The sequence below is a fragment of the Trichosurus vulpecula genome, chromosome 9 (genome assembly GCF_011100635.1).
Source record: "Trichosurus vulpecula isolate mTriVul1 chromosome 9, mTriVul1.pri, whole genome shotgun sequence".
NCBI classification, from domain to species: Eukaryota; Metazoa; Chordata; class Mammalia; order Diprotodontia; family Phalangeridae; genus Trichosurus; species Trichosurus vulpecula.
In genome coordinates, this window is record NC_050581.1 from 96,363,340 (window position 1) to 96,381,972 (window position 18,633).

Below are 18,633 nucleotides of genomic sequence, written 5' to 3' on the forward strand. Positions count from 1 at the left end.
CTAGGATCTGAAGAAAAAGCTATAATTATACTTTTATTTCAACTAGACATGATTGCTAGAACCACTCAATACAAACAGTAAGTAGAAAATGTAAGAAACTACAATACAAAATAACAATACAATTGTAGAGCATTTTATACTTTATATACTTTATACTCAAAGAATAATGGTGTATGTGAAATGTTTTCACATACATTATTTCACAAGGACACAGTTAAGTCAACAGGGCAAGACTCATTCCCATTCTGCAGACAAGGAAACTGAAAGTGAGGTCACACAGTGAGATGAGTTAGCAACACTAGGAAGATTATGATCTAGTTTCTTTGACTCCTACTTCATTGGTTTCTCTGTAATACACATTTCTACATCCTAGTAAAAAAAAAAAAAAGGGCAATTCTAGTCCAGAAGAAAGGAACTTTTCCAGAGCTGTTGTTTGACAGTATTATTTCCTGGGAATCAAAGTGCTATAAATTAGAAAGTACATTGTCAAATCTGGACATGGCTTTTCTTACTTCCGTAAGCCTTTTTTTCCCCATTCTATTTACTTATTTTTGGAAAAAGAGTATTATCTTACCAACAAAATTTTTTGTCTATAGTTTACTTCGTGTGGTGACAGGGAATGAGAGATAGTAGAGATTTCACCATATCACATTAACTTTTTAATGAATAGTATCACTTTGGAATTTTATTTTAAAATGTTGTATTTGTCCTTCATTTTCAAAAAGGACCATGACATCAGGGAAATGATGACATGACTTGCAATTGACTTTGATTTGAGTGAGAGAGGGCAGTACAAGGTCACCAGCCTCACTTTCTCCTCCAGTGCCATTTAGGTCCAGTGGCCAGATATTCATCGGAATGATTGAAGATGGCCCAGGATGCAGTGGGAGACCCTGGCCCTTTTAGGCTAAGGCTTTTTTGGGTTCTCACTTTGATTGAGGTAATGCCCATTCAGTGAATAGGCTTCTTAAAGAAGTGAGCCAAGGGATGGCCCCTTTAATCAAAAAAAAAATCAAACTGGGAGGGGAAGATGCTCAGGGTTACTGGTCAAAAGAGAAACAGTTACTACTGACACTCACTCAGAGGCAGGAGAGCCCAAAATATAGCCATTAAGTGGTGTCTGGGCAGGGACCTACTGTGGTCCAATCTATGAGCTCAGAGTGAAATGGGAGGGAAGGAGGGAGGGAGAGAGGAAGAGAGGGAGGGGAAAGGGGGGGAGGGAGGAAGGAAAGAAGGAAGGAAGGAAGGAGGGAAGGAAGGAAGGAAGGAATATAGCCAGTAAAGCTCAAGTTAACTAGGCAGCTTCCTGCCATCAAAATTTACCTTCCTTTGGAGAGGAGAAGGAGAAGGAGAGGGAGAGGGAGAGAGAGAGGGAGAAGAAGAGGATGTATTTGCTTACTGAATAGTATATCTAAAAAGTTTTTTTAACTGCCTATTTCATTATTGCATGTGTAAATACAATCCTGGAAAATTTTTCAAAGACTTGGCATCAAACATATTGACTATTATAAAGCTCAAGTCCAATTATACATATTAACTACGATAAAAGCTCAAGGCCAATTAGACACATAATATACACTATAACTTCCCCTGAAATTATAAGCCTGATAACTCATCAGACTAACAGAAGAGATTCACTCTGACTCATTTTCCTTACAAAAATAATACACCCTTTGTTGTAAAAAAAATAGGAAAAATTATATCATATCTTCACTAGATCTTTCCTGATCTTAGTTAGAAATATTTCTAAAGAATACCTGCTAATATGAATAAGCTAATCCCAAATATTTCCAAAATGCAATTTAAAAGATTTTTATGTTTAAACAAAATTAAATACTTTTTATCCTAAACAATTTTCATTTTTTTTTTATAAATCTAGCTAATTTCTTCACTACTAAGTAGTAGTTTAACTGCAGAATTGCTCAATTTATTATAGTTGTTCAACAAAGACCTTGAGGCCAATATGATAAAGAATTCTAACTTATTTCATCATATCAAAATAACATTACTTTGTTACTCTCTGGGGAAAAAATGATACAAGAGCAGCTAATATTGAAGAATCACAGTCCTGATGAATTAATCGTTTTTGATTGTTCTTTCTGAGAAGAGTTTTCTACAATTTCACGTTCTAATCTAAACATAGAATAATCTAGTAGAAATAGGGGTATTTGTGCTAATTATCAAAATAATAAAATTTAAATTACAATTTACCTTTAAAATAAATTTAAATTAAATCGAATAATTTAAAGTGCTAGATTACATAAGAGTGTGTATTTATACAATCTTTAACCCTACAAAACACTTTAAAATCCTGGTGTTTTAAATAGTTCTATTTTCATCTCTACTTCCCCTTCCAAACAGTCCATGTGGCAATGTTTGGAGCACTTATTTTTAGATTTCTGTAGATTAGGGAATCTAGTTATAAAGCTATAAATTCTCTCCTTCCCCATCTCTACCTCCTGACTTACCTGGCTTTTTCTGTTTGTTTGTTTGTTTTTGGAGGGGGGAAGACAGGGCAATTGGGGTTAAGTGACTTGTCCAAGGTCACACAGCTAGTGTGTCAAGTGTCTGAGGCCACATTTGAACTCAGGTCCTCCTGACTCCAGGGCCAGTGCTCTACTCATTGTGCCACCTAGCTGACCCCCCCCCCTAGCTTTCTTTAAGTCACAACTAAAATCTCACACTTTACAAAAAGTCTTTCCAATTGCCTTAATGCTAGTGCCTTCCCTCTGTTAATTATGTGCAATTAATCATGTATGTATATAAATATGTACACATACATACAAGTATGCATTGTGTGAGCATATGCGCACACGATAAATTGTAGATAACATGCTGGGCGCCTATATACACATACATATATTCATGTGTATGTAACAGGTGTGTATAAATAAAATATTTTCTTTATATATAGTTGTTGACACGTGGTTTCCCCCAATATCTATGAGTTTCTTGAGAACATAGACTATTTTTTGCCTTTCTTTGTAACCACAGCACTTAGCACAGAGACTAGCATATAGTAAGCATTATAATCAGCCTGGCTGATTATAAAGAAAGGATCTTATTAAACATCTGACACAGACAATGAAAACCTAGGATACTTACATGGATTGAAGATAGTAAAATAAAGAGCCACCTGAGTTTTGGTCTAAATTTTAATCCTAAGGTTTCTAAATGAAATGAAAGAGCCCAGGGGAGATTTCCCCAAATAGTACTCTTATCTACTTCACTTCATCTTCCCTATCATCTTTTCTTCTCCCATGTCCCCAATTATGTCAGTCAATAAACTTAGCCTTACAGCCTTATATATTGAAGGCCTTAATAGCTTTCAACAAAAAAAAAAGGCTAAATGAAATATCCTTAATCTATTGGCTTTCCCCCACTCTCCCACATTCCAAGAAGTAGATTACAAATATAGAGTAAGTTCTACACCTCCAAAACCAGTAAATGAACGTATTTTGTCAGACAATATTAGTTATTTTTTTCATTGTTTTAAAAAATAACATTGTTTTCTAGTGTTCAGAAAGTTTATAAATGGGTGACATTGTTGTGCTTTTTATTCTCCATAAGATTTAAATTTTGTTTTGTTTTTAAAGAAAGGATTAATTTAAAGCTGGCACATTTTCTACATTTTCATATTCAATAATCAGAAACATTTCTTTGAACAGGAACTAGAACTCGAATGTGTGAAGCAATTAGTGTTAACTTTTCATGCATATGATTTGAAACTGCACTTAAAATTAGATTTCTCAGAGGATAATGATGACTGTTTTGTCTCAACCCAATTTATTACATTGGGAAAAAAGTACCATTGACATCTGTCACAGATCAAAAAAATTAGGCAAACTTTTGATTTTGTACTATAATAATACATTTTTACCAGAGCTTTTAATTATTTTTCCTAATTTCAGTAAATTTACAACTTTAAAGAAGTCTTATCTTTACAGACATTTTCCAGTCAATTTTTAGGCAAATTATCAAAATAAATTTATTTTGATTTCAATTGTTAAGTAAAGAGGCAAGATCAGCTTTGGTTCAATTTCTGAATGACTACTAATACCACATACATTTTGTGGTCCTTGTCTTTTTTTTCCTACACTTAACTGCATTCATATAAATCTGTGAGAGTGTATGTATACACACTAATATAAATTCAAAGTTACATCTACCTAGACTATTTCTACCCAAGTATAAATGTTTATGCAAAGCAATAAAAAGAAAACAGAATTACATAAAATTCCTTGTTTTTCATAGATTTTGCAAATTTTGTCACAGTGATACAATGTAGAAATCCTGCAAAATTTCAAGTTTTAAAAAAAATGTAACTCAAAAGCATATTTTCTTTAAAGTGCTTAGCTGTTACAAGAGAGCCCCCTATTGACCAACAAGGTCAACATTGTTCTATACTCTCAATCCCTGCCCCCACCTCCAATTCTCACTAAATGAGGATAGAATTTTTAACTGTACATGATGTACATACGGTCATATTCAAACTAGATATTTATATTGATAAAAGTTTAATATGAGAAAAATAAATCTCATGGGGCAGAAAAGGGTATTTCGAGGGTGTCTAGAAAAGGAGGGAGAATTGGTCATCCCACTGTCCAGATAGCATGTTTGCTATCAACACAGAACCCTTCCTATTTTACAGACTAGATGTGATGAGTAAAATTTAACAAATCAGTGAGGAATCGACATATAACAGAATCTAGTGTGATTAAAAATGAATTAATTTTGTCTTACCATGGACAATGATGATCCATTCTCCTAACACAGTGACCACATCGGCTGCAGTGATGGGAACGCTTTGGTCTCATCAAATTACATTTATTACATAATTCCCAAAATTCCCTTTCTAAAAAAAAATTAAATTTAATGACATTACTTTAAATTTCAATTATTATCAAGAGTTCATAGGAAGGCAAATTCTAAGAGGTCTTTATAAGAGATTGATTTTAATATATAAATGTACAGGTTACCCCCAAAAGTAGTAAGTGTAATTTTTAACCCATATTCTCTGTGATGAAGGCAAAAAGGAGGAGATGGTAGAGGATGAGATGGATATCATCATGGAAGCAATATGAGCTTGGATAGACTTCGGGAGATAGTGGAGGACAGAAGGGCCTGGTGTGCTATGGCCCACAGTGTCACAAAGAGTCAGACGTGAAGGAATGTCTGAACAACTCCCTGGCATATCTATTTTGTTTCAGATTACTTGGACTTCTAAATGTTATATAAAAAAACACTTAGAGGCAAATGATGGTCAGAGTAAATACGAATACAAATGCTGCTTTGTCTCAATTGCTTGGGACTATAATAGAGGTAACTCTGCTATAGGTAAATACTATGTGACATTCAAGGCTTTTTTTCACTATAATGAGATTTTGTTAAAATGAGTATGTTCATAAAAATTATATTCCCAATCTACAAAATTGCAAAATGAAACAGCTGATTCCCTCTCTGTTATGAGCAAATAATTTAAAATGCTTTGGATTCATTAGTGAAGAGGTAAGAGAACACATATACATCAACTCTATCCTATATCAAATATGTTTCTGTTGTTTTGTTTTAACGGAAACTTGAGAACGTCAATGAATTTTGTTTAGAGGGTAGAAATGTTTGTTGTGGTAACTGAAATGATGCCTATAAAGAACTATAAATTACAGAGTTTAGCTATAGCTCAGCTCCTCTTCCTAACCCACAATAAAAACTGCTCACCTTCTCAAGTCCCCTGACACTTACATGGACACAGATAAGAAAAAGCAGGTACAGTGTTATTATTATACATACAATTTAATGTAACCAGTTAGCAATAAACTTATTAAGGGTCATCTTCCAAGTTAAGGGAAACAGCTTTGTTATTTGAGTGTTTATCTAAAATTAATTAATTCAAATTCTACAAATATTCATTAATCAATTATGATCTGAAAGGCACCACAGTCGCTACTAGGGATGCTAAATGACAGCCTCTGGCCTCAAAAATCTTATGGTCTAATAGGGAAGATAGTCATAAACATGATACAAGTTAGCCCTTATAAGAGAAAGTTGTTTAGATAAAATTCTGTAAGAAATTTAGGAGAGAGATCACTTTCATCAGGGTGAGCAGGAAAACTTCATAAAGGAGGTGGCACCTGAGCTGGGCCTTGAAGGAAGAGAATTTTAATGGTCAGAGAAATAAAGACAAAGAGTTTTCCAATCATGGTGAATGGCCTACATGAAACCACGAGACTGCAGGATGAGATAGGGAAAGGAATAGTTGTTTAGTCTGTCTGAAACATGAGTGCATGAAGAACAGCAGAAGGAAAAACGGTTAGAAAGGTAGATTGATCTTATGATCTTATGATTTTAATTGCTTGATTAAAAATGTATATTTTATCCTATGGCAATGGGGAAGCCATTCAAGGTTTTTCAAGCAATGAAGTAATAGGGTTAAGCCAATAATAACGTGTTTGCAAAATTTAGCTAACTGTGTGAAGGTTGGATTGGTAAAGTCAGAAACAATAGGCATGGAGTTCAATTGCAAGGCTATTTATTATAAGGACCTCCAAAACATCATGCCCTAGGAGAACTGAACTACTTACTGAATTCCTTCCCTGGATCTCACCCTGATTGGGGAGAGCCTACTGTATCTAGGGGAAGAGAATGGAACAAGCATTTATATAACACCTTTATAATAATAAGCATTTGTATAATTATTATATTTTATATAATAAGCATTTCTAGATGCCAGGTACTGAGCCAAACAGTTTTTATAAATGTTACCTCATTTGATAAATCTGTCTAGCCCCAGACCTACCATGCCTCATCCAGGGTATCCTCTGGTATTACTATGCATCCTTACCTCCCTTTCTATTTCTTGTTCTGGAACAGTAGTCAATTCAACTCTACTGTTATTTCCATAAAGACCACATCAGTCAAATACCCTATTATACTACTCATCAATCCAGTGACTTCTCAGACAAAAATACCCTTTCTTGGTCACCATTCCCTTATGTGTGCTGTATTAGGATATAAGCTTTTTGAAAGCAGAGACTCCCAATTTTGCACCTGTATGCTCAGCACTTGGTACAGGGCCTTGAACAGAGTAAACATGTAATAAATACTCTTCCATTCATCCATCCAGTTAGGATACTTCTTTATTATGGCAGAGAAATGAACTAATAGAATATTAGAACTAAATAGAGCTATTGAACTAAATAGAACATAGAATAAACTTATTTCATCATTTGATTTTTTAAAAAGCCTCACCAGTGTTTCCTCATTGATGCAATAACAGTACAAACCAAACAATATTAATAAATGTGAAGTAAATCACTCCACATATCAATCTCAAATAAAAGATGGTAGGTAAAAAAGGATCATCATAAAAATGTGAAATAAAAGCATCGTTTATTCTAATGGATACTGTGTTTTGAAATTTTTGTCCATCACATCTCTGTTCTTTAGTCCTGACTCTTTTTTAACTCAAGGGACAGAAAAAGAGTCAAAGAACAAAGCCAACTAAAGTTTATGTAGTTGCATTAGCCATAAAAGGTTAAAAAGACACCAGTACAGCTAAAAAGATACCAACACTAATAAAAACGAACAACTTCTTTCTACTCACCAAAACCCCCAATAAATTAATTATTATTGTGCTTAAAACTACTACTCTCTTAATAAGGAACAATACAAGGTTCTTCACAAAGAATCAAAGTAAAAGGAAGCCAATCTTTTAACAACATGAGCAGATTTGATACTCCCATAATCCAGTAAATCTGTGATCTCAGTGATGTTTGTAATTCCCTTGAAAAATGAAGATGGTAAACCATCTTCCTATGCTGTGAGACTTCTTTCATTCACATCTTCCTAATAATGTGACAGAAAGGATCCAGAAATATGATAGGGGTCTTCTCTGTGTACTCTTTGTATTGTGTGGATACCAACGGAATATAAAGTTAACATTTATCCCTCTAGCAATCAATCAGCAAGTGTTCATTAAACACCTGCCATGTGCAAGGCCCTGTGCTGGATGTTAAAGATAAAAAAACAAAAGTGAGACAGCCCCTGCCCTCAAGAAGCTTAAATTATATCAGAAGAGACAATATAGATCTATAAAAGTATATACGAAATACAGGAAAAATAAAAACTAGTTCATTTTGAAGGGGAAGGAACTAGCATTTGGAAGAATCAATCTAGATGGAAATCATGGATGTCAGCCATGTGATCAAACCACTTTTTTTCCTAGTCATATTAAACATTTCTCTGATGATATCTTCTATAACAGTTCTCCTCGTGTGTATATTGCTACAAACTACTAGTGCCCACCATGAGCCCCCCTTTTCCATTAGGGTGATCCTCAATTTTATTCTTTGGAGACTATGGTATTCCATGATTCATAGCCACGGTGCATCACCTAAAGAACACTATTAAAAGGATGGGCCTTAGTCTTGGGGAGAGGGGAGGGAAGAGAGAAAAATTTGGAACTCAAAATCTTTCCCAAAAATGAATGTTGAAAATATATCTTTAAATGTAATTGAAAAATATAAAATACTATTAATTAAAAAATAAAGATGGACCTTTAGTTCAGGAAGAAACTGACTTAATAATAACTGACTACCTTAAAAATAATTTGTTTTAGCTTCCAAACTGTTAATAAACAACAAGCAATGAATACTACATATTCGGCAACACATGTATCTGAAGAAGGAACCAACAATGTGGATAAAATGTATACTCATTTGAGTCAGCTTATTTTATCAATACCAGGACTGAACAACTCTCTACTTTTCTATGAAATTTAAAATGTTTATTTTAACTAATATTTAAATTTGCAGTTCCTATCAGCTCTTGTGTTGATAAAAAGTTACATCACATGGCACAGAAACAATACAAAAGCTCAATATGAAAGAATTAAAACTAACAACATCAGATTGAAACTCATTCACAATATATCAACATAAAATTGGAGTCACACATACATCATTTTTTTAAACTTTAGCTAATTCTCTAAAATGTCTAAATGTTTAACTTTATCATTAATGCTACAATTACTACTATTAATGATTATAATAAGCAACATTTGTGTATAGCATTTAAGGTTGGCAATCTCATTAGATCTTCACAACAATCTTGTCACGTATGTGATACTATTATCTCCACTTTACAGATGAGGAAACTGAGGCTGAGGTTAATTGACTTGTCCTCGGGCACAAAATTATTAGCTGCCTGAGGCAGAATTTGAACTGAGGCCTTCCTGACTCCAAGTGCAACACTTTACCTACTTTGGTATATTCAAAAAAAGCTTAAAATTTTGTGTTCTGCATCATAAATACCTAACCAGAGGGCATGTTCCTTTTGCTTGAACTAAAAGTAATTACTTCCACTAGTTATTCAAGATATTATAAAGAACATTAAACTGTTTGAAAAAAACTATTGTTGCAGAAGGTAAACAATTATTTTCACTGAGGTCCTCTAACTTATAAATACATTTTTTATAAATAGCTACCAGGACAAAATTCCATCTACCAGCTCTCAGACCTAGACCTTTACGTAGAAAAGGGTGGGTTGGGAGCACAGAGGTTGGGATGGAAAACCAGGACATCGGAAAGCCATGAATATCATTTCTATTTCAAACTATATTACATATTTAAATATCCTTTCTTCTTATTTTTTCTTGCAAAAAAAGTTTTATTGGTGCTTTTTCTTACAGGAACATTAGCTCCCAATGATTTCTCCTTCTTCCCAACAACATAATACTCCCTCGTAACCAAGAATGTATAGTTAAGCAAAACAAAACAACTCAGCCAAGCACACGCTGGCCAAGTTTGACAACATATATCTCATTTTGCAACCATATTTCATCACTCTATGCCAAAAGCAGAGTTCCATGTTTCGTCATTAGTCTTCTCGAGTCTGTCATTAATAAAAGAATTTGGGACTTGAAAGGATCCCTAGTAGGCATCTAGTCTAACTATCAGTCGATCACTTTAAGCTTTTCTGAATAACACATGTGTACACAAGATGATGTACAATAATGAAGGCAAACACAAAATCAAGAATCTCTTCTATTGTCCCATAAGTTTTGCTGCTTTTCCAAGGATAAATCGTTATCAAGGACCTCTATGGCACCACACGAAAGAACATGCACACACAATATTTTTCTGTAGAAAAAGTGCTGCTAAAGGTTCTATAGCAAAAATTCCTGGATAAACTGAGATCCTGACAGTTGATCACTTCTAAAATTCAAACTGAATACTTTTAAACAAGACAATTAAATTTCAAATGTTTTCAACCACCACTAGTTGAGTGTTTTCTATCACTAATTAGTCAGTAAAATGGCAGCTAACAGGCTAGAATAAAATACCTCAATCTTTCACCATGCCTTTAATATCAACATAAAGATGGAAGAAATATCAGCAATTGTACCCAAAAGATGTTAGCTAGTTCAACTATATGATAAATAAGAAAACTAAACTCATAGCATATTAAAGGCTAACATTTACATAGCACCTTATAGACACTAAATGAAATAAGGCTCAGCTGTCTCCACCTGAGAAGCAAGAGTTACAGGGATGCACCACCGCATCTAACTCTGTGTTTTTAGTTAATAAAAAGGAATTCCTCAATTATGTTCATGAAGAACAAGGGAAAAGAAAGCATTTTCTGCAAATGGGCTGAATTTTTTTCAGTGAAATATGTGGCAAGGCTGGCAGCTGACAGGGTCAGAGTATGCTTGAGAAGGGATGAAAAGGTTTGGAAACCCACTACGGTGAGGACAGTGAATCGATGAGGGAGGAGTAAAAGAACTGTCTTACTGCAATGGGGACCCAGTTGAAATCATGTACCATAAACTTGTTATGGGATCCTGTCAGCATAATTTTGTAATTTCCTTCAGCAGCACATGAGTAGGAGTGAAGATATGGTGGGAGTCATTCAAGGATATGGTTTGGCAATGCAAGACAGGATAAAGAAGCAAGGGATTTAGAGAAGTGGACAGTATAAAAATAAACTGGTTCATCAAGGTGTCAAGACGGAGAAGGGAAGAGAGTACAATCAGAGCTAAGGGTGATAGCCTGGGAAAGAACGCAGGGGTGGAGTGATTAGAGGTTACACTGAGGACAAAGAATAGGCTTTGGAGTTAAAAGGCAGAGGAAGAAGTAAAATGACAACAGATTGGCATCAGGTAAAGGAATTTCAGAGTGCATAAACATGGATGTGGAATAATTGTGGGTGATGGCAAGATGGAAGATACGCTAATCTCTCTATGTAGCTATAGTGCAATGGCAAGGTAGATCATGAAACATGAGTAAATTGAGGAATTGAGAGGTTGGGGAGCTTGAGGGACTATGAATATATACGTTGAAATCTCCTGACAGGACAGCAGAAGTTGAAGATAGATCTGTAGATAAAAGTTCAAAGAGGAAAGGTTACTGACTGATGGTGGCAAAGGGAAAAGCCTGGAAGTGGCAATGGGGAGCAAGGAGTATTCCAATTTACCCACTACAACCAGTGAGTTAGGAGATATGAGTAAGAGTGCACCCAGTACTGGAAAGGGTAGTCTTTGCTTTGTAAATTTTTTTTGTTTTAAACTTAAATACAAAATGAGAAAAGAAAAAAAAACATTGTCATGTACCCAGCAGACCATAAGAAAGTATTTAAAAATATAATAAATTCTACACATTATTTACAAAGCTACACAGCTTTTCTTTGCTTCCTTCTTGGTTTTCCTTGTTCTCTGCTGTGCACTTTTTACTTTATTTTCCCCCTTTATCCCCCACCACCCAAAGAAGGCTACAATTAAGCATGAATATATATACACATACATAGGTATCTACAAACATAGACACATATACACTCATACGCACATATGGAAGACCACTAACATGTTTATTTCCTCCTATCAAATCTGTATCTCCAATGGTGGATAGCATCTTCCTTCTTAAGACCAAGTCTTCCCATATTTTTCTGAATCAACTAGTTCATCATTTCCTACATCACACCTATATTCCAACCCAATCACATCCTATCTCAGAGATCATCTGTGAGAGGTTTTTCCCCCAATTTTCTGCATTCCTTCTATTACTGGCTACATAGGCATTATTTATACAAGAAAATTTTAATTTGAAATAATAGAAATTATCCTTTTTACACTTCAACAATGCTCTCATCTTTTAATATAGTTTAAGATCTGATACTGCTGAATCTACTTCCTTTATATCTTTTTTCTCTGGTTTCTTTAAAGTTTTCCTGACCTTTTGTTTTTCCAAATGAACTTATTATTATTTTTTTACTCAGTAAAATAAGTTTTTAGTAATTGGGATGACATTAATGAATAGATCAGTTAAGTAAAATTGTCATGTTTTTTGGTGAAGGTTTGTAAAGGTTGTTCCTCAACCCTACTATACACTCCCTCTTCCTATCTACCTCTAAGAATCCCTAGTCTCCATCAGAGCTCAGCTCAAGCAACAACCTTTATATAAGGCCTTTCTTGATCCCAAGATGATAGTGCTTTCTTCCTCCATCTCAAAATATCTTGCATTTGTGGATTTCTGTTGCATATGCTTATGTATATATTATCTCTCCCTAAAGAATGTAAAATCCTTGAGGGCAGGGACCATTTCATTTTTGTTTTTGCATTCCTAGTGCCCAAAAAGTTACCTGGTACATGATAACTGCTTAATACTTGTTCACTGATAAATTGATTTAAAAAATCTAATAACCTAAGTAAAGAAGCAGAAGTAATTGAAAAAGGTAATCCACTGTTTCATAACCCCCAAAACATAAATTACTGGGGGAAGAATTCTCTTTTTGACAAAAACTGCTGGGAAAACTGGAAATCAGTTTGTTAGAAATTAGACCAACACCTTACACCATAGACCACAATAAGTTCAAAATACAAATATAACCCTAATACAAAAGGTCATACCATAAGGCAAATCAGAAGAGAATAAGATTAGGTTACTTTAACAACTACAGATGAGGAATGAATTCTTAAAGAAACAAGTGACAAAGAAGATCATAAAAGATAAAATACATAAAATTGACTACAAAATTTGAAAGCTTTTGCACAAATAAAATCAATGAAGATAGAATTAGAAAAGAAATGGTAAAGTGGGAGGAAATATTTTCAGCAAATATTATTGATACACAAGATATACAGGGAGCTGACAAAAAATATGTAACACCAAGAGTCATTCTAGTAGACAAGTGATCAAAGTAAATTAATAGTTTTTATAAAGGAGTGTATTAGTAAAAGAAACATAAACTAAAACAACTTAAGAGAATTCATCTCATATCACACAAATTGGCAAAGATGGCAACAGGCAATACTGCAAGATGGGAAGATGGAGACATGGGTGGAATTATGAAGTTATCTAAACCATTCTGAATGTAAATTTGAAATTATGTAAAAAATGTCATCAAACTATTCATACTCTTTGACTCATCAATTCCACAACTGGGAAAAGATTATAAGGAAGGGAAAGATAGAAACAAAGGTCTGATATACACCAAAATATTCTTGTGGTAGCAAAGAACCAGAAATAAATTTGGTGTCCATCTACTGGAGGAGAGCTGAAAAAATTAGGGCATATATAAATATAGAGCAAAAAATTATAAATATGAGTAATTCAGAGAAAAAAAGCAAGATATTGTGCACTGATGCAGAGTTAGATAAGCCAAGCTAAGGACAGTATCAACACTGACAACAAAGTAAGTGAAAAGATGACAGAAAGATAAGTGGAATAACTGAGTAACCAGAAAACCAATCATGGTGGTAGAGAAGAGATAACAAAATGAACATTCCCTCCATGGTTAAAAAGAGAACTACCAGGTTAAAATATTATATAATATTGTATACATTGTCAGATGTAGTCACTGGCTCAGATCAAAGTTTTTCCTTAACTGTTTTTCTTCGTCAGAGGAAGATTTAAGCCTGGGGGAGGAGAAAGGGAGGTTGAAAGGACTATGCCATAAAGGCATAAATGGTATCAACACAATATGTTAAATAAAACTAAGGATATCATAAAAAACTAATCAGCTAGGAATTAAGTACAATATTTCTGAAGAATAGAATACCTCCATGTGGAATCTTTGGATTTTCAGGGAGTCTTCCTGGATCAGTTATTGAGGATCTCACTAAGGCCACCAAACAAAACATGGCAATACCATAGAAGACTGAAAAAAAGAGAGACAACCACTTACCCTTAAAGATACTTTATCATTAACTACATTTACATTGTAAAATATGTACTTTAGTATACATTATAAAAATAAACAAAATATTTCCAAGAAGACGTATCAATAAAATAAGTTTTATTTGGTGACCAATTCATACTAACAGTATGTATTACAGAGTTAATCTAAGTTGTCCAGTCTTAAATAGTTTTCTTATCATCTCATACCTGAACTATAACCATATAGCCTAATGTGAATATTCCTATCTCTAGGATCTTCTCATAAATCCACTCCAGCATATACAACTCTGATCACTTCAAGTCCTTGCTCAAAGTTTTTCAATGGTTTCCCATTATCTAGTGTGCAACACCCATTATCCTCATACTGATTTTAGAGGTCCTCTGCAATCTGACATCAATATAACCTACCTGCTCCAGACAAACTGGCCTACTTACTCACACACTTCTACCAGCCTGCAATGCTTTCTTTTCCCCACTTATCCTACAAGAACTATTCTCCAGTAATGCCTTCTCCATGAACCCTTTTTTGATCATCCAATCCCAGGTTAAGTTCTCCCTCCTCAGATCTTCCTTGCCTACTACCATGTATACCATGAATCAAATCCACAGCTGAGATACAGTTCATTGAGATTTATAATCTTATTAACAAGTGTCTGGGGGGAGAAACAAGAATTTGGATACTAGTGCTCGTAGTACAAACACATTATAACACACACTTAAAAAAATATATACTATGGATATGGACCAAAGTCTTCCCTGCTCATCTGACACAGAGCTCAGTACCTTGTCATGACACAGAAATTGTGAGATGGGTAAACTTAGCAAGTATCTTCATCTCCCTTGGCCTGAGTTTCCTGTCCTGTAAAATGAAGGGGGCTGTACTAAATGATCCCTACAAATCCCTCAAACAACAATATTCTATATGATTCTACATAAAAGTAGAGAAGTTCAGAATATATAGATTCTCCAATCAAGACATACCTAGAAGGCTGTAATTGACAATGAAATGTAAAACTACAGTTTCAGAAAATCTATCATCACATAAGAATAAAGTTTCACAAAACCAAATAACCAAATATCTCAACAGAAATCATTATTAAAACAGTGGCAATTGACAGACAGATGTATAAGAAAATCTTTCCAACAATATCAGTGCCAACTAGATTAGCTGCTAAAAAATGTAAAAGGTTAGAAATATTTTCACCAGCTTTTTCTCTGGTGATAGAAATGTGCTGTAGATATAGGTCAGATTTAGTATTACTCCATTTTTCATGGGGTAGATTGATCTTTCTGTTGTCAATTATTCTTTATAGCTTCTGCAAATCTATTCTTTATCCAAGAAGAATTAAAATTCCAAATCCGGCAATTTCTATACATTTCCCATATCTACAAATAATAATATAAGTAGGTGAATCAGTAAGCCAGTCAGTCACATAGGACTAAAGAGTTTCTTTTGAAGCTACAAGACAATATAGCACAACATGATGCAAGTAAGCAAAAAGAAAAAAGCTCATAGATTTTGAGCTGGATGGGACTTTAGAGGCCAAATGAGTTCAGCTCCCTCACTTTTTATATGATGGAGCTGAGGCCCAGAGAGCTTAAGTGACTTCCCCAGGGTCACATTGCTAGTAATGTCTATGGCAGGATTCAAACTCAGGTCTTCCTGATCCAAGTCTAGTGATCTATTCACTTTGTCATCAACCTGTCTCCAAATGAAAAAAAGTTAAAGGAAAATAAGAAAATGACAATCCCAGAATTCAAATATTAAAAAAAACCAAAGAACACAAACCACAAACCTCCAATGAACAGTGGGAGACTGTAGCATTATTTGCTGACTGGAAGAATTTGTAGGAATTATCTATCTTTCTTTCTATCTATCTAGGTTTCACTCACATAGCATTGCTTCTCCAAGAGATAGAAGCCAGTGTGAAAAAAAATCAAAAACAAATATACTCCTAATCTCACCTGAGTTAAGTTCAGCCTAAAAATTTTTATATGTATTTTACATACTAGCAAAGTGGTATCAAAGGGAAAAGACTTGTCTTGAATCCCTATCTCAACACTTAGCCAATCTAGGTACTATATAAATGTGCTGTTTATAATTTTTACTCCGTATATGATTACAAACAATAAAAACAGCATTTCTTTTAAAATAGTCCATAATTCAAAGAAAGAATTCTGTTTACTCGTTTGTCAAGAACAAAGCTTCTATAGTGGACTCCCAAACTTGCACAAGCTATTCCAAAGTCCAATCTGGCCTCAGTGTTATTACAGTGATAGAGTTGAAAGGGATCTTAGAGATCTAATTCAATCCTCTCATTTTTAATGAGGAAAAAAGTGAAGCCTATTCAAAGAAATGACTTTATGCTTAATATCAACATGGAAAATGATAGATCAATCAGTTCTTTTTCCTGGTGATGTTTCCCCATCTCACTTCTAAAACTCCTACCTCATGCTGACATCTTAATTTAAAGCAAGATTTTTTAAAAAATTTACTAAGGTATTTTCATAGGATCATAGATTGAGAGATGGTAAGGAACTAAGGGGTCTCTGAGCGTACTCCCCCTTGTTTTACAAATGGGGAAAATGACACCTGGAGAGATTAAATGACGTGCCCAGAATCACTCAGCCAATAAGTGTCTAAGGCGGCATTTGAAGTCAGTTTTTCCTGACTTTGGGTCCAGGCCTCTATCTACTACACCATGCTACAAATCTAAGGAGCCCATTTTTTCTGAATGTTTTCTCAATGCTCTTTACTAAACTGATTCTGATACTATGAGTAGGGCAATCACAGGGGCATTATTATCCAAAAACATTTACATGGAAAAAAAAGTTGTTATATTAAAAAAACAAAGACATGTAGACTTACATATTATTAATATGCCTGGAATATGTCCTTCTTCATAGTGAGGAAAGAGGACAATTTTGGGAATTATGACAATATTGTATAACCAGACAAAGACAATCAAACCCATGCAGCACCAACCATGCGGGTCAACAACAAAGTGAATCCGTAGACCCATTGTATAATTTTATCACTACTAGTCAACAAGGAAAGATGATCCTAAAGGAGAAAAAAAAACATTATATGTGAAAAAGTAGAATAGTATTTCTGCTCAACTGGAAATAATATTCATCAAGAGCTTTCTGTATTTATTACTTAATCTTTCCTTTAAAAATGAAATACAAATAGAGTCAACATACCCAAACTTTGCCACTAAGTAGGAAGGAGATATGAAACTGCTTTTTATTTGATAAGCATTTCTTAAGGAGTTAGGGTGAGTAGGAGCAAGGGTCATGATTTCACTAGCATAGGGAATGAAGAATTTCCCACTATCAATGCAAATCAGCAACTGTTCTGCATTTATAGTGTTAGTCTGAGGAATGGAAAGAAATTATTTGTCCAAGGTCACTCAGTATAACTCACATCTCCCTGACTCTGAGGTCAATTCTCTGCCTTTTACACCATGCTGATTCATTTGATAAGCACAAAATTATTTACTTTAAATCTTTAATCATTAAAATACTTTAAGAAAGGTGATTAAACTTTATCTTTCAAGTTAAGAGAAATTATAACTAGATATATTTAGATTCTTGGAAGTAAAAACCAAAAATAATCTATTACTGAAATAAAACTCTCAAAATGTCAAAGGAGTTAGGTTAAAAAAAATCAGTACTGGAATGTTCCTATTAAATATTTCTGGATTATTTTTTCATTTAACTTTATTACTATGCCACCAAAGGACCATTTGGTTGACCTGGCAATTAGATGCTTCTACTAGAAGCATGGTACCAAATTAAGTATTTTAAAACACTGCACAGATATAACTTGTAAAATTAAATTCCTGGCAAATAAATAAATAAGCTCAAAAGTTTTAATGGGAATACAATATTAATGGGGAGGGGGTTTGGTGGAATTCTACAATTTCTGTTACATTTCTTGCTGACACACTTGAATATATTATCAAAAGAGCTATATAATATGTTTGCAGGCCCATTTCAATGAATTTCAAAGCTAGCGACTATTCTAGATGAAGGGTTACAGCAAATATTTCTCTTGTAAAAATGTTCTCCCCTATAAACACATAAATAATGATGAATCCAAAAAAATACAAATGATCAGAATGAAAGTCTTTCCAACTGATCAAATTTCAAAAACTCTTAGTAGAATACTGGAGACAAAGAGGAGCATCACATTTATATTCATTCTAAAAATAACAATAGTACTCAGTCCTTCATGAAACAAGCATGAATTTCACTATTCTTATATCAGAAAGGCTAAAATATATGCTGATCTGATTAAAATCAGGGCGGCTTCAGAGGATGAAGCATGCTCCAAATTTCTCTGCATCATCATTAAATCTAGAGAAGCTATAGATAACATCAATCCCAAAGAGTAGTAAGAACAATTTTTAAGCATATTAACTTTTTAATATTCTTAATCATCTTACGTTAAAAT

At 34.0% G+C, this 18,633-nt stretch overlaps 1 protein-coding gene across 1 annotated transcript in view; it reads right to left on the reverse strand.

Annotated features, from left to right (window-relative positions):
* Positions 1 to 18,633, reverse strand: part of ZDHHC21 (zinc finger DHHC-type palmitoyltransferase 21) — a 67,986-nt gene that overhangs the window by 38,678 nt on the left and 10,675 nt on the right. The window contains exons 5-7 of the mRNA XM_036738700.1: positions 17,044 to 17,238; positions 14,056 to 14,154; positions 4,744 to 4,855 (exon numbers count right to left, since the gene is read on the reverse strand). Coding sequence (XP_036594595.1) covers positions 4,744 to 4,855; positions 14,056 to 14,154; positions 17,044 to 17,197 — 365 coding nt within the window. The 5' untranslated portion in view covers positions 17,198 to 17,238. The remainder of the gene's footprint in view (positions 1 to 4,743; positions 4,856 to 14,055; positions 14,155 to 17,043; positions 17,239 to 18,633) is intronic.